At 37.2% G+C, this 14,972-nt stretch overlaps 1 protein-coding gene across 1 annotated transcript in view; it reads left to right on the top strand.

The window, feature by feature from the left end:
- Positions 1 to 1,222: 1,222 nt before the first annotated feature.
- EIF2S3 (eukaryotic translation initiation factor 2 subunit gamma) overlaps positions 1,223 to 14,972 on the top strand; it is a 15,610-nt gene continuing 1,860 nt past the window's right edge. The window contains exons 1-11 of the mRNA XM_006911602.3: positions 1,223 to 1,571; positions 2,105 to 2,168; positions 3,118 to 3,245; positions 3,334 to 3,455; positions 5,309 to 5,403; positions 6,782 to 6,940; positions 7,913 to 8,047; positions 9,484 to 9,578; positions 10,085 to 10,229; positions 11,520 to 11,689; positions 12,103 to 12,275. Of these exons, the coding sequence (XP_006911664.1) occupies positions 1,503 to 1,571; positions 2,105 to 2,168; positions 3,118 to 3,245; positions 3,334 to 3,455; positions 5,309 to 5,403; positions 6,782 to 6,940; positions 7,913 to 8,047; positions 9,484 to 9,578; positions 10,085 to 10,229; positions 11,520 to 11,689; positions 12,103 to 12,275 (1,355 nt within the window). The 5' untranslated portion in view covers positions 1,223 to 1,502. The remainder of the gene's footprint in view (positions 1,572 to 2,104; positions 2,169 to 3,117; positions 3,246 to 3,333; positions 3,456 to 5,308; positions 5,404 to 6,781; positions 6,941 to 7,912; positions 8,048 to 9,483; positions 9,579 to 10,084; positions 10,230 to 11,519; positions 11,690 to 12,102; positions 12,276 to 14,972) is intronic.

Raw genomic sequence — 14,972 nt, 5'->3', positions numbered from 1 at the left:
TGTTGTAAAGATTAAATAAAGTCAATACTTGTTAAGTTGGTGCCAATGTTTAACTACTATTATTATTTCTTGTGACGTTTCTATTGCCAAAAGTTTCTGACAGTGAAGCATATTGTTCTATTTATTAACAATGACTTTTATATTGAGATATAATTCACATACCATAAGACCTACCCTTTTAAGCTGCACAATTCACGGGTTTTTAGTATATTTACAAAGTTGTGCAACCATTACCACTAATTCCACATTCTTATCACCTCATTGGGTTTTATGAGTTGACTGGTACAATTATTTACAATGAAAAATAAATTCTAAATTTATAAACTTTAAGTTCCTAAATTTAGAAATGCCTCCACCCAAATACAATATATTGTAGTTTCTACCATTACATAACCAATTAATGCATTTATTGAAACATAACTTCCTATTTTAGGTATACTGTTGTACCTAAAATTTATGATAGAAAACATTTTTAATTTTACTTAAGTATTCAATGAACACAGGTAACCTAAATTCCTAAATTCTTATTCACCTCTTCTTAACTTTTTCTGACTAGAAACGATTACCTGTTCATGACAGAAAATTTGTAAAGCATATAAATGAATGGGGAGAAACAAAACTCCCTCGAATTCTTTTTAACACTCGATGAAAAAGGTTAAGAAAGTCTCAACACATTTAAGTTTTAAAATACCGATTTATTGGTAATGTTTCCATTAAAGAAGCGGGTTCCCTTGGGTCAGCTTTTTAAAAAACCTCTTTGGCCGCTCTAAACGACACCTAGTTTCTATCCTAAGTTAACTCCATTTTGTGTGCACTCTACCGCCACCAAGGATCACCTCCCAGGCTCTAGAAACCTCTCCTCTCCCAGAACAAGTTAGACTTTGCTTTTGCCATCCCTGGGCCGCCGAACCTCCGCGCGAGGGCGCCCTCTCCGCCGCTCGCCAGGTGGCGCGAGCCGCCGCAAGCATGGCCTGCTCAGGGCGTGGCCCCCTCCCGACCAAGAGCCTCGTCACAGGTGGGCCGGACCCGAGCCGACTTCGGCTTATTAAATTAGAGAACTCAGCAAAGAAGGAGGTTCCCACTGCCGGTTCTCACACTCAGAGTAACATTCCCAGGTTCCGGGAAACCCTTCCGGCCATCCCCACGAGAAACGGAAATGACTTCTCCTTCGCCAGCGCGCGCGACGTTAGTTTCACCCGCCTAGCAAGGGGCCTTTTACAGGGCTGACCTCAGCGCTGCCTGCGCGAATAACCAATATGTCTGCGACGAATAGATCCCGAAACTTTACCTCGTGTTTTCCAGTCAGCCTGCTGGCAGGTACTATATGAATCCAAGCGGAAAGAAGTGCAAGCAGCGAGACCCTGCTGCAGCGGTCACCTTCCTTTCCCAGGCCTGGGCCCCAGTCGGCCTACCCGCCTTCGCTCCTCCCCGCCTCCTTCGCACTAGAGGGCCTGCGTACGATCAGGCAGTTGCAGGGGCGACTTGCTTCCTCTTCAGGCAAGATGGCGGGAGGCGAGGCTGGAGTGACTCTGGGGCAACCGCATCTTTCTCGCCAGGATCTTGCCACCTTGGTAAGGTTTCGCTCTGGGAGGATGCGGAGTGAGCTCAGGAGTGGGGATGACAGGGCCTCCCAGGAGGCGTTCAGATGAGACAGTGCCGGGCTGTCGGGAGCATGGTCGACTCGGGAGCTGGGCTCCCAAAGCCGCGCGGGCGCCGCCGCCGGCACCTCGGCAGTGCGTGAGCTGGGCAGGGGGTTGTGAGATCGTGGGATCTCGAAGTAGTGTTAAATGTCAGTAAGGTTTTCACTTTTCAAGGTCTGGGAAGGGAGTGTTTACACTGTCCTCAGTGCTAATTGCGGTCAAAGTCGGGTGTCCACGGACCTCCACATCTCCAACAGTGAGTGGAGGTGTAGTTTCGTGTAACGATGAAGGATTCTTAGGGCTTCCCAGTCATCAGAATACAAGATTGCTTATACAGGAAAAGCGCTTTAGAAGTAGAAGAGAGCTGTTCACATGGCGGCGAGCTGTAGATCAAATGTAAAATCAAAGGAAAATTTGTGATTTGCCTTACGTACAGCGAATTAAAAATAAATGTTTGATTGCAGGATGTTACCAAATTGACCCCACTTTCACACGAAGTTATCAGCAGACAAGCCACAATTAATATAGGTAAGATAAGAAAAACTTCTTGGAGACTTGACTTGCTTGATCTCAAATAATTTTAACCTCTCCTTTTGTGTGATTACCTGAATTATATGAGAACGTGGATATTCAAGAAATAGACGTTGAGCTCTTGTGAGCAAAGCACCTGCTAGATTTTGGGGGAGAAGCACGTTGCCCATGTCTACCTTACAGACTAGGTGAGAAGAAAAGATAGAGACATGAGAGGGTTAATAGCATAAGGCGATGTGTAGTTACGTAGCACTTTAAGGAAGAGGTAAAAATGTGGCCGTATTTGCCACACAGGGTTATTGCAAGGGCAGAGTTTTTGAAAGTTTTATTTGCTATATAAGCTATTATTAAGTAGAATTTTTTTTAACTTAATTGTTACCTAGAACTGAATGTCAATTTTGTGTTTTGGAGAGTCTATACAAACAGCACAGTAAAACCTAATTAAAAGCAAAGCTCTACCATCAGGCTATTAAAAAGTTATGATACATGCTACCTTTAACAGCATTACCATAATTAAACCTGGATTTTCTCATTTTCATACATTTCTTTTGGTTGTGTCAAGGCTCATCATACCTATTTATTTCACTCTGGAAATGCTGGAAAGTTTCTTAATATACAAGATATTTATGTATTTTTCAGTTGAGCATTTATTTTAAATGAAGGCGGCCTTTTCTGCGATTAAGAACATAAGATGAATAGCTTTTAGTATGCTGAGTATGGTTTTTGAACAAGGTTGTCAGTTACATGGAAAGTTCTCTTCAACCCATATTAGAATGTTTTAGTCGAAAAGAATATGTAGGAGCAAAAATTGAAGTCACTGTTGGTTTTATGTTGATATTTATAGTTAGTTAGTTATGGATTTGAGTTTTCTACTCTAACACTACTTGAAAAAATATTTGGTGTAATTGGAATGTACGTGAATTCATTTTTTGTACTTTCTCTGTAGGTACAATTGGTCATGTAGCTCATGGGAAATCCACAGTTGTAAAAGCTATTTCTGGAGTTCACACTGTCAGGTTCAAAAATGAGCTAGAGAGAAATATTACAATCAAGCTTGGATATGCTAATGCTAAGGTGAGCTCTGTACTGTGGAACTGGAAACAAACTTTAATTGGAATATGTGGATAACAAGTCCAAATCTTTTTTTTATTGAAATCTTTAGATTTATAAACTTGATGACCCAAGTTGTCCTCGGCCAGAATGTTATAAATCCTGTGGAAGTAGTACACCTGATGAGTTTCCTACAGACATTCCGGGGACCAAAGGGAACTTCAAATTAGTCAGGTGACCTCTTTTGTGCTAAAAAACACTTTATACTTCATATTGTATTGTCTCGTGATTGGTGCTTTTTGAAATATTTAACTGACATATTAAACGATGAACCTAATTGCTGAATGATTTTGTCATTTTTCTATTATTTTATTGTCTATAGTGACAATAATTTGAAAAGTCAAGTATTTAAACTTAAGATACATGCAAGTTCTCTAAAGAAAGAGTACCACATAAGCAGAATGGAATGGAAGGAAACAGCTCATTGGATTTAAGAGATTCTTTTTGTCAGGCTTCCTAAATTTCTTCTAAACAGTGTTGTTTCTGTTGTTATTCATCTATTTTCTGAATATGATTCATATCTTAGTTCTTCATCAGGGATTACTGACATCCACCTAGTGATGTTTATGGGGTTTGGAGATGCACCACAAGGAAATTTTAAATCAGAAACAGGGCTGGGACTAAAGAGAGATAAGTGAGGCCCTTGCCTTGGGCCCAGAGTTTAAGGGGGTGGGGGAGGCTACAAACAAAAAACCCTCAGGAGTTAAGTAGTATTTGGGACAGTGTTTTTAGAAATTAATGCAAAAAAATCATGATAAATAGAATGTCATTGGTTTAAATAAAGATAGGCTCAAAATTACTGATTTTTTTTTCCCCCCTTGCTTCAGTATCACTTTTCTTTCTGGCTTGTTTTTGGCTCAGCATGGCATTATTACTGATCCTTTTTTTTTTCCTTCATTTAAAATTTTGATGTTTATTATGGATTTTTGCATTAATTTTGTTTTTTTAAAATATTAAATTTAAATTTTAATTATCTTGATTTTTTTTTTTTTCGTTTTTTGACACCTCCTTAAATTTTGTACCCCAGGCAAGTGCTTCACTTGCCTCACCCTAGTTTTGGCCCTGATCAGAGATCAAACTTTTTCTATAAAGGGCCAGATAGTAAATATTTATGGCTTTGCAGGCCATGAGTTCTCTATTTTAGCTACTCAGCTTTGCTCTTGTGTTCTGAAAGCAGGCATAGACTGTATGTGCATGAGTGGGTATGGCAGTGGGCCAGATTTGGCCTAAGGGCCATAGTTTGCTGACCCCTATTTTAGATCATGACAGTGTGAGCACACACTTTTTAAAAGTAATGATTCTTATTGAGTAGCATAGGTTTGTTAAAATAGTGCTGCCATCTCCACTACAGATTGGCAGTTCAGCTTTTCCAGGTGTTAGAGAAATTTTTGGCACTTTATTTTTTCTGATGGCAATGCCCATTTTGTTAACACTATTTTTGGCTTTGAAATCGATGACATTCCCAATATACACTCTATACTAGGGGTCCCCAAATCCTGGGGCATGGACCGGTACCGGTCTGTGGTATGTTAGGAACTGGGCCACACAGCAGGAGGTGAGGGGTGGGCGAGCAAGCGAAGCTTCATTTGTATTTGCAGCTACTCCCCAGCGCTAGCATCACCGCCTCAGCTCCATCTCAGGTCATCAGGCATTAGATTCTCATAGGAGCACTGGTCCCTGGTGCCAAAAAGGTAGGGGACTGCTGCTCTATACTGTATTTATTTTCATCGGATTTGAGAGTTTCTGGCTCTTCAGTTATTTCTACACATAGCTAATTTTATTTGCTTTATAATGCTGTGCAGTGTTCACTCTTAGCCAGTAGGTAATCTTATTTCCAGGGTCTAGAAACACCAAGTCCTGTAGCCACTTGACTTTATAGCAATAAGAATTATTTCCATATTTTTATTCCATATTCATATGTAATATTCACATTCTACATTTAAAGTGATTTGATTTTAGGAAAACTATAAGTTGCATCTTAAAGTATTGATTGATCTTAGCGCTGATTGTTATTTTTCCATTATTAGACATGTTTCCTTTGTTGACTGTCCTGGCCACGATATTTTGATGGCTACTATGCTGAACGGTGCAGCCGTGATGGATGCAGCTCTTTTGTTGATAGGTAAATACATCAGAATTGGTTTGGACAATGTAGAGCAAATCCAAGATGGAATATTTAAGGGAGAACTAAGACCTTTAAGGGCTATATCCATTACCTAAGTGTGACACAAATGGAAACCAACATGTCTGACACAAATGGAAACCAACATGTCATCCAGAATGACATCGCTGCCAACCAGCGATCACAAAATATTAAAACAAGATAGACCCAAGGCTGATGTCTAGTGAGAATTCTTATGGTAATGTATATTTTAAAAAGTAAATAGTGCATTTTTCCCACTTAGATCACATGAAATAATTTCATTTTAAATTTACATGTAAAAGTATATGTATTTTTGTCTCACTTTCCACTGCAACACTGGTGTATAATGTTTTGGTTTAGATGCAGATCTCATAATTTAAGTGCTGAAGTCTAGACCTGAATTGGGGTTTTCAAGGCTAGGGTTGTGCTACCTTCCTTATGTGAGCTGTCAAGAGATTTTGTTGCTATGGGATATAATTTTTAAAAATATGCCAAATAAACATAGTACAGGACATCTGAACGTCACTGCTTGGGGAGGATCATCATATCTCTAATACTAGTCAGAATATCTCTAATACTGGGTAGAGCCTTATGCCTGAGCAGAAGCTGAGGGCAGAAGCTGAGGGCAGACCCCGAGATGCCAAACTTGCTGATTCCAAGCTTCTTGCTTAGGACCAGTAATGAAAGCCAAATGATTGGGAGACTTCAGTGAATGCACACACACACAGGGGAAGCAGGGGCAAAAGTTGGACACTTGGCAGTAATATCTAGGACTTTTTCCTTGAGTGGAGCTAGGGTGTTCAAACAATTCTTTTATTAGATACTAAGGTTTTTTTGTTTGTTTGTTTTTGGTAAAATACACATGACATGAAATTTAACCATTTTAGCTATTTAAAGTGTAAAATTCAGTGACATTAAGTACATTGACAGTGTTGTACAAGCATCACCACTGTCTAGTTCCGGAATATCTTCATTATCTCAAAAGGAAATGCTATTCTTATTAAGGGGTCTCCAACCCCTGGGCCACGGACCAGTAGCAATCTGTGGCCTGTTAGGAACTGGGCCACACAGTAGGAGTGAACAGTGGAAGAACGAAGCTTCATCTGTATTTGCAGCCACTCCCCAGCACTAGTATCACCACCTCAACCCCACCTTAGGTCATCAGGCATTAAATTCTCATAGGAGCACTGGTCCCTGGTGCCAAAAAGGTTGGGGACCGCTGTATTAAGCAGTCACTGTTTCACCCTTTCCAAGCCCCTGGCAGCCTTAATCTGCTTTCTGTGTCTCGTGGATTTGCTTTTCCTGGAAAATATTTTTAGCTGATGCTCATGCATCTTTTTTTTTCTTCATTATCTAGCTGGTAATGAGTCTTGTCCTCAGCCTCAGACATCTGAACACCTGGCTGCTATAGAAATCATGAAACTGAAGCATATTTTGATTCTACAAAATAAAATTGATTTGGTAAAAGAAAGCCAGGCTAAAGAACAGTATGAACAGATCCTTGCATTTGTACAAGGTAAGAAGCCATAATATCTAATGCATCTATGAATCACTTTGAGAGGCAATCCAGATACCAGATGTTAAATTAACTCCAGATTATCTAAATTTATAGGTCTTAAACCTTATTTTTCTCTACCTTCTACTTGTTAGCTACTTGATGCAACTTGTGAAATCTGTGTTTCTGAATTTGATAGACTAAAGTATATTTTTGCTGGCTGAAAGGTAGAACCAAAGTATTCTAGAAACTATCAGATTAAAAAAAAAACTTCAGTGATAATAAAATGTTTTTTAAAAAAACTTAAGTCTTACTGAATAGCTACTTTGAGAATTGGAACTGACAGTCATTTATTTAATCTTTATAGTCCATTTCTGACAGTGTAGTGTTTTTCATTTCAGGGAAGACATGATGAATCTTATTGTTGACATTTGATTCTCTCTCCGCCTTGTTTTTCTTGTTAGGTTGACTTCCCATGGACCCAGTTCTATCATAATGAGAAAGAATAAGTCATATTGATTAAAATCTAATTACGTTCCATTTCTTCGACCAGCCTATTTGATATATAATTAATAAAGAGCAAACATTATATATGTAGCAATCTTCGATTAGCAAAGAGTCTGTAATTTTATATTGACATTTATTGGGAGGTTAATTACATGTTATTAGAAATCTTTCAACTAGTAAAGTGCTCTTTCCCAGGAGTGTTAGTATTTTATTTCTTAAGCAGTTTTATTATTTTAGTATGTTAAGTATATCTTATTAATATATTTTAACATTTTTCCCTTAACGGGAATAATATTCATTTTCAGGAGTAAAAACAAACAATACAGCCATGTTTCTAAACAGGATGATCACTTTCTACCTGTTGCAGGCATTTGTGTGGGGATATTTAGGCATCTATTTTAGTAATCTTAATTGTTTCATGTAACATGTATAGAACAAGTTTTATAAAACTGAAGAATTTTGATTATTCTGAATTTTGTCATATAGGTACAGTAGCAGAAGGAGCTCCTATTATTCCAATTTCTGCTCAGCTGAAATACAATATTGAAGTTGTCTGTGAGTACATAGTAAAGAAAATTCCAGTACCCCCAAGAGACTTTACTTCAGAACCCCGACTCATTGGTAAGTGATAGGATCTATCTTTAACTCTTTTTAAATAATATTATAAAAATGTATTTTTTAATATTATAAAAGTATATTTCATATCCTGATTTCTTGGGGTTTTAACTCTTCATGGGATCTTTTCCACATTGATGGTTCACCCTTAAGGGTGTTTATTACTATTTCCTCTTTCTGCAGAGGTGTTAATAAATTACACAATCCCCATAAAATTTTTTTGTAATCAATGAATTCTGCGATTGTATTGGTAGTACTAGATTTCATTACTGGATGAGAAACAGAGTCCTGAATGCAGAAGTAACTTTTAACCTTATGCTCAATATATGGAATGTGATCAGGATGGAGTAATACAGTATTCTCTATGGAATTATAATATTTTAGTAAGGAACAGGATATGAGAACTTCCATTCAATTGATTTCCTTGTACCATTAACGAAGACTTTCATGTTCTTTCACTTTAAGTTTATAGTGCCAATATTGGTATAATTTGATCATCTGAGCTTGTGATTCCTACACAGAGATGTAGGAGCCTTTTCAAAACAGACTCATTTGATCCCCTCTGGGCCTTCACCTGGGGTCCCCCTAATAGTTGTGGGAAGTGTTCTCTTGGGTGATTGTGATGGCATACCTCTTGTTAAGGGTCGCTGCTCTCAGGACCTAAGTGAAGGTCACATAGTCCTAGAGTTGTTTTGTAGTTTTAAAACTAAATTTTTATTATAGAAGTCATATAATATAAAGCAGGGGACCCTAACCCCCAGTAGTGTTCCGTGGCCTGTTAGGAGTTGGGCCACACAGCAGATGAGTGGGAGGTGAGCAGCGGGCGAGCGAGCAAAGCATCTGTATTTGCAGCCACTCCCCAGTGCTAGCATCACCGCCTCAGCTCTACCTCAGATCATCAGGCATTAGATACTCAAAGGAGCACCAGTCCCTGATAGAGGCATATAAAGAGGTGCCTCCCACTTGTCTCCCTTAGCCCTGAAGTAACCAAAGTTAACGGTTGTGTATTATTCCCGTACCCCTCTTTGTTCATATCATCATGTGTAAACATATGTTTTTTGGTTTAGTTTTTTCTGGTGTGGAAGTGGGGTCATATATGCATGTTATTTTTGTAACTAGTTTTTTTTTTATCCTTAACAGTATATGAGGGTTATCATTCCAGATTATTACAGACAGCGCTAACATTCTTTTTTAGTAGCTGCGTGATACTCCAATAGTATTGATGTACCATAATATGCCTCCTATCAATGAACTTTTAAGTTATTTCCACTTTTCTATCATAAGTAAGGCTGCAGTGCAGTAAGTTAGATTTTGTCACAAAGTCATCCCTTCGGTGTAAATTTTATGTGTCTACTATTTGAAGAAAATTAACTTAGAAAATAATATTTCTTTGAAAGTTAAAATGAACAGAATTGGCTTTAATTTGTTTTGCTTTCTTTTAGTTATTAGGTCCTTTGATGTCAACAAACCTGGCTGTGAAGTTGATGACCTTAAGGGGGGTGTAGCTGGTGGTAGTATTCTAAAAGGAGTGTTAAAGGTAAACTGGGTTTTGGTTGTTTTGTTTTTCTTGTTTTAATTGAGATAACATTGGTTAATAACATAAATTTCAGGTTTACAACTTCATAATACAACAACGGTATAGTCCACTGTATGTTCACCATCCAGTCTAGTGGTCGTTGCATTCTTGTTTTGTTTTTCTCTTGTCTTAATTGGGAAAATAGTATGGATACTCCATGTTGAAAAAAATTTTTTTTTATAGTGTCTAGTGCTTGTTATAGATGTCTGTGTATTATTATGTTTTATAAGTGTATCTGACATCTATGGGTTCCTCATGAGTATGGAACACATTTTATATGGGGATAGGTTTGTGTGTTAGGTGCTCAGAAACAGTTGGGCAGTTGGATGGTTCTGGTTTTGAAGATCTCTTTCACATTTTTTTTTTTTAAATAGTGATCTTTGAAATAGAGAAAGGATTGCCTTTTTAGTTTTGTGGTCTTCCTGTTGCCCCACAGTAATTCTAATGACTAATTTATATTTTTACAGGTGGGCCAGGAGATAGAAGTCAGACCTGGTATTGTTTCCAAAGATAGTGAAGGAAAACTCATGTGTAAACCAATCTTTTCCAAAATTGTATCACTGTTTGCGGAACATAATGATCTTCAGTATGCTGCTCCAGGAGGTCTTATCGGTAAGGATTTCCCCCTCATCCCTGCACTTTTCATTTGTGAATATTCTTGGAAAATAGATTACCCAAAAAGATAGAGATTTTTTAATTGGATATTTGAATAATTGAATGGGATGGGGGAATATATATATATGATTAAGCTGTTGATTTTAGGTCATGAGTTGGTTTCATGTGTTTGTAAAAATTATAAGCATAAAGAAAAATTTTGATTTAGTATATAAAATAGCTCCTTTTTAGCAATAACACAATAAGTTTCATGACCCAGTGTTTAAAATACTTAACTGCACCTTTTTATTGTTGTTCTACACAGTTTTGGGGTTAGAGAGGTTGATTTTTATGTATGTTTTGCAAATAGAAAGTTACCCACACAAATGTAAGTTGAATCATGTCATCATATTTACACTGAGGTAGAAATAACAGAAGATAACTTCCATTGTGTAGTAATTAGATAATTTATGGATTTCCTGGGCCCTTACAACTTAGTGTATTATCGGATATCCTTAAAAAGGCAGGATTCAGTGAGATTTAGTCAGAGGTATTAAGCCTTTGGATAAAAGAAAAAAATGTTTGATGAAGAAGGATTTTGTCTTTTGATTCTCTAGTTTTTGGCTATATAATTCATTTTTCTACTTTATCCTATAATCAGGAATTTACTGTATACGATTTTTTTCTTAATAAACAAGGAAACTCCAGAAAAGTTTTTAAAAATTTAACTTAATGGAACTTTTCAAACATAAAAGTAGAGAATGGTTTAATGATAACTTTTGCGTAGCCACCACCCAGCTTCAGCAATTATCCATACTTTACCAATTGTACTTCATCTTTCTATCTTCTTCCCTGTCGTCCTCGAAAGACACACTGCTAAAGTATTTTTAAGTGGATCCCAAGAGTCATATATGAAATCTTTAAACTATCTTTTTGATCAGCTTTCCAGGGGAGAAATAGCAGGCAAATATTCTGCAGACTACTTATGAATTTTGTATTTTTTCAACCTTCATTAAGGATATTCAGACTCATTTTTGAGTTAGGCTATTATCTCTGTTTGCCCTTTGTTTAGAATTTAAATCAAGAATCTTTTCTCAATGTCCAACTAACCTGTGAGTTTACAATTCCGTTTCTTCAGATAAAAACAGGTATTTTCTCACACCTATGTAGCTGTTACGTGACTATGAAAATATAAGTGTGTATTAAAATGTATAGACATGTGCTGTACTTGTTTGACTAAGTTTTGGGGTAAACAGCTTTATGGGGGAAAAATTGGATTCTATGTACATATATCTTATTTTATATCAGGAGTTGGAACAAAAATTGACCCCACTTTGTGCCGGGCTGACAGAATGGTGGGGCAGGTACTCGGTGCAGTTGGAGCTTTACCTGAGATCTTCACAGAATTGGAAATATCCTATTTCTTGCTTAGACGGCTTCTAGGTGTACGCACTGAAGGAGATAAGAAAGCAGCAAAGGTAAGTGCTTTCTGTAATTCCTCTTTCAAAAAAAGTGACAGTGATGTTAAGACCGGTTTTGAGGTTCATTTCACAGTTAACATGGGATTAAGAAAAAAAAGGTGAAAGAGAAAAATACTTTATTGCTGAAAAACTGCTAAGAAAAAAAAGGTGAATAAATTTGACTTCCTGAACATCGAGAACCAAATGGCAGTAAAGTGAAACAAAACAGGGAAAAGTATGTCAACGTATGACGATGACATGGCATTTTTATTATCCACATGATATTTTTAAAAGTCTCAGTGAGATTGGGTTAGCAGAGATGGAAAATTGCTGACCTCTGTTGTTGGCAAGGAGATAGGAAACTAAGCAGTCATTTTTGGAACGCATTTTCTCAATTTTGGGGTTTATTTTTCCCCAATTTATTTCCTTAGGTGCAAAAGTTGTCTAAGAATGAAGTGCTCATGGTGAACATAGGATCACTATCAACAGGAGGAAGAGTTAGTGCAGTCAAGGCTGATCTGGGTAAAATCGTTTTGACTAATCCTGTGTGCACAGAAGTAGGAGAAAAAATTGCCCTTAGCCGAAGAGTTGAAAAACACTGGCGGTAAGTTTATTAGCCTTCATCACTGTCTAATAAGATACGGTCGATTTTCTTAAGTTCTTGGTGGTATACACACACTTTTCCTTGAATGCAACAGTTATTGTGGCTTTAACTTTTAGCTATTTGGATAACTTCGAAATCTATATTTCTAGCCCTGATTTGTAATAGACACAACTTATGCAAAACCCAGTGAGTTCGTTTCAGTATTTCCCTTGTCTTTGGTTTTTTAAAAATTTTTACTTGGAAATAATTTCAAATTTAACAGGAAAGTTACAAGAATACACACAGAACTCCTGTCTTCCCTTTTCCCAGATACACAATTTATTTGTATATGTATATATTTTTATATGTATATAAACTTTTTTGAGCCGTTCGAAGAGTAGGTTGTATAAATCATGTCCCTTGATCTCTTAATACTTCAGTATATATTTCCTAAAAACAAGGATATTCTCTTATAAAACCACTTAAGTTTAACATTGATAAAATACTGAAATATACAGTCCACATTCCAGTTTTATCCCTTGTCCCAATAATGTCCTCTATTTCCCTCTAGTCTGGGATCATGCATTCCATTTGATTTTCAATCTCTAATCTGGTACTTCCGATCTCTAATCTGGAACTTCCCCTGCCTTTCTTTTGTCTTAACGTTGACAACTTTGAAAGATAGAAGCTAGTTACTTTATAGATCGTTTCTCAGTTTGGGTTTATCTGATGTTTCCTAAGATTAGATTAAGGTATGTATTCTTGGCTGCGGTACTCGCATAGGTGGTGATGTCTCCTCAGGGAATCACAGCCAGAGGCACATGATATCTGACAGCGCCTCCTTGTTGAAGTTGGTTTTGATCATGCATTCCAGGTGTTGTCCAGTTTTCCACTATATAATTAATCTTTTCACCCTTGCAACTCATAAGAATTCTATGGGGAGCTCTGAAACTATGCCAATAGTCTGCTCCTCATCAAATCCTACCCCCCTCGATTTAGCATCCACAGATGATTCTTGTCTGAATTGAGCCTGATTGTAGTGATTTTGAAATAGTAATCACCCCACCTCCAACTCCATCACTCCTTATATCAGTTGACATTTTTCCCCCTATTGTTTATTTATCTAGTTATAATATGGACTCTTGGAGTACTACTTTATTTAGTAGGTTATGATTTGTTACTGTTCATATTATTTTGATGCCCAGATTGTCCAGGATTTGTCCAGTAGAGACCTTTCGAACTGGCTCCTGTGTCCTTTTGACATGTCCCTATCAGTTTTTTGTTTTTGTTTTTGTTTTTGAAGAGTTCCTTACTTTCTGACACAAGATGTTCCAGTGTCATCTTGTACCTCCCTCGCTCCAGTTTGGAATTGGGCATTTCTGCAAGGAACCCTGGTTCCTTTTAGTGGGAAATAGTATTTTGAAATGAAAATATGGGTGCTAGGTGTGCTCATTACTTTTAAGGTGCTATTACTTCTGGGCCCTTTGAGTGTGTGGAGCTAGGTAACATATCTTTGGCTCCTGACTCTTTGCTCTTTCTCTGGTTAGTTGCTGAATCTACCCTTTCTTTTGTATTCTGTGTGACCTCATCATAGCCCATATAACCATCACTTTACCCTTAAAGGTATTGCAAAAGATTCCTAGTTTGCCTCTTTGTTAAGAGCTGAGTCAAACATTTTTATCATGCTGTGCTTGATAATTTTTAGGAGCGTCTCACTACTTTCTGATATTTAGGACCTTTCTGAAAACCTGTTTCAATACATTTTACTTTTCTTCCTGCTTTGACGTTTCCTCCTGCTTTGTCTGTATAAACCCTTTAACTGATTGCACCCGGAATTATTCAAATCACCGTTGGCTCTTTTTTTCCTCACTGCCGACTTCTCTTAGTAAGGCTTCTCTGGTACTGTGCCCCGTGATGACCTCTCATCACTTAATTGTTGAGAAGATCTGAATTACTCCCTACTTTAGACAGAATTAAATTTTTTGTAGTTTTTAAGGTAAATAATCCTGCTTTGTCGTGACTTATGCTCACTTGATTTTATTTTTTTGTATGATTATACTATTTGTCATTATAGATGTACTGATTTCTAGTATCTTTTAAAATAAGCTTAAGTAATAAACTTTCAAAAACTCTCAACATGGCATGTATTATTCTCACTTAATTATAATGGTACATTTCCTAGATAACAGATTGTAAACCAAGATATCTTTTTCTGTCTTTACACTATTATAAGAGGATTCTATCCAAATGAAATTTTAAAGCTTTGCTTAAAAATTAGCAAGTATGTTAAAATTGTTAGAAGAAACAAGAGCATCAGAATGATCCTTACATCTTTTAGAATTGTGGTTTAACCTATGTTTAGGTGGGTTTTGTTTTAGAAGCTACACTTGAGGTAGCAATCCAGCTTGGTGGTTGCTCATAGAGCAGACATTGGAAGTATGAGCAGAGAGGTCTCTTAGCCATTAGGGGTAATCTGCCTATAGACTATCTAGTCCTTTAGTTCTTCTCTTAATTTCCTTTACCAGCTAAGGTCATGCTAAAGCCATTTTGATATTTTGAGGTGCTGCAAGTGGTAAAAAAGCATTTTTCAAGGAGAAAAGGATAAAGATTTTTTGAAAACCAGACCGAGTGGTTTTGTATCGGCATAATTCTGTAGGTGGATGGGAAGACTCTCCTTTGGTGGTTCTGAAGGCGTAGATATATTTCAATAGAGTGAAG

The sequence above is a fragment of the Pteropus alecto genome, unplaced genomic scaffold (assembly GCF_000325575.1).
Source record: "Pteropus alecto unplaced genomic scaffold, ASM32557v1 scaffold23, whole genome shotgun sequence".
In the NCBI taxonomy this organism is placed as follows: Eukaryota; Metazoa; Chordata; class Mammalia; order Chiroptera; family Pteropodidae; genus Pteropus; species Pteropus alecto.
Note: the sequence above shows the minus strand (reverse complement) of the source record. Positions and strands in the feature narration are given on the sequence as shown.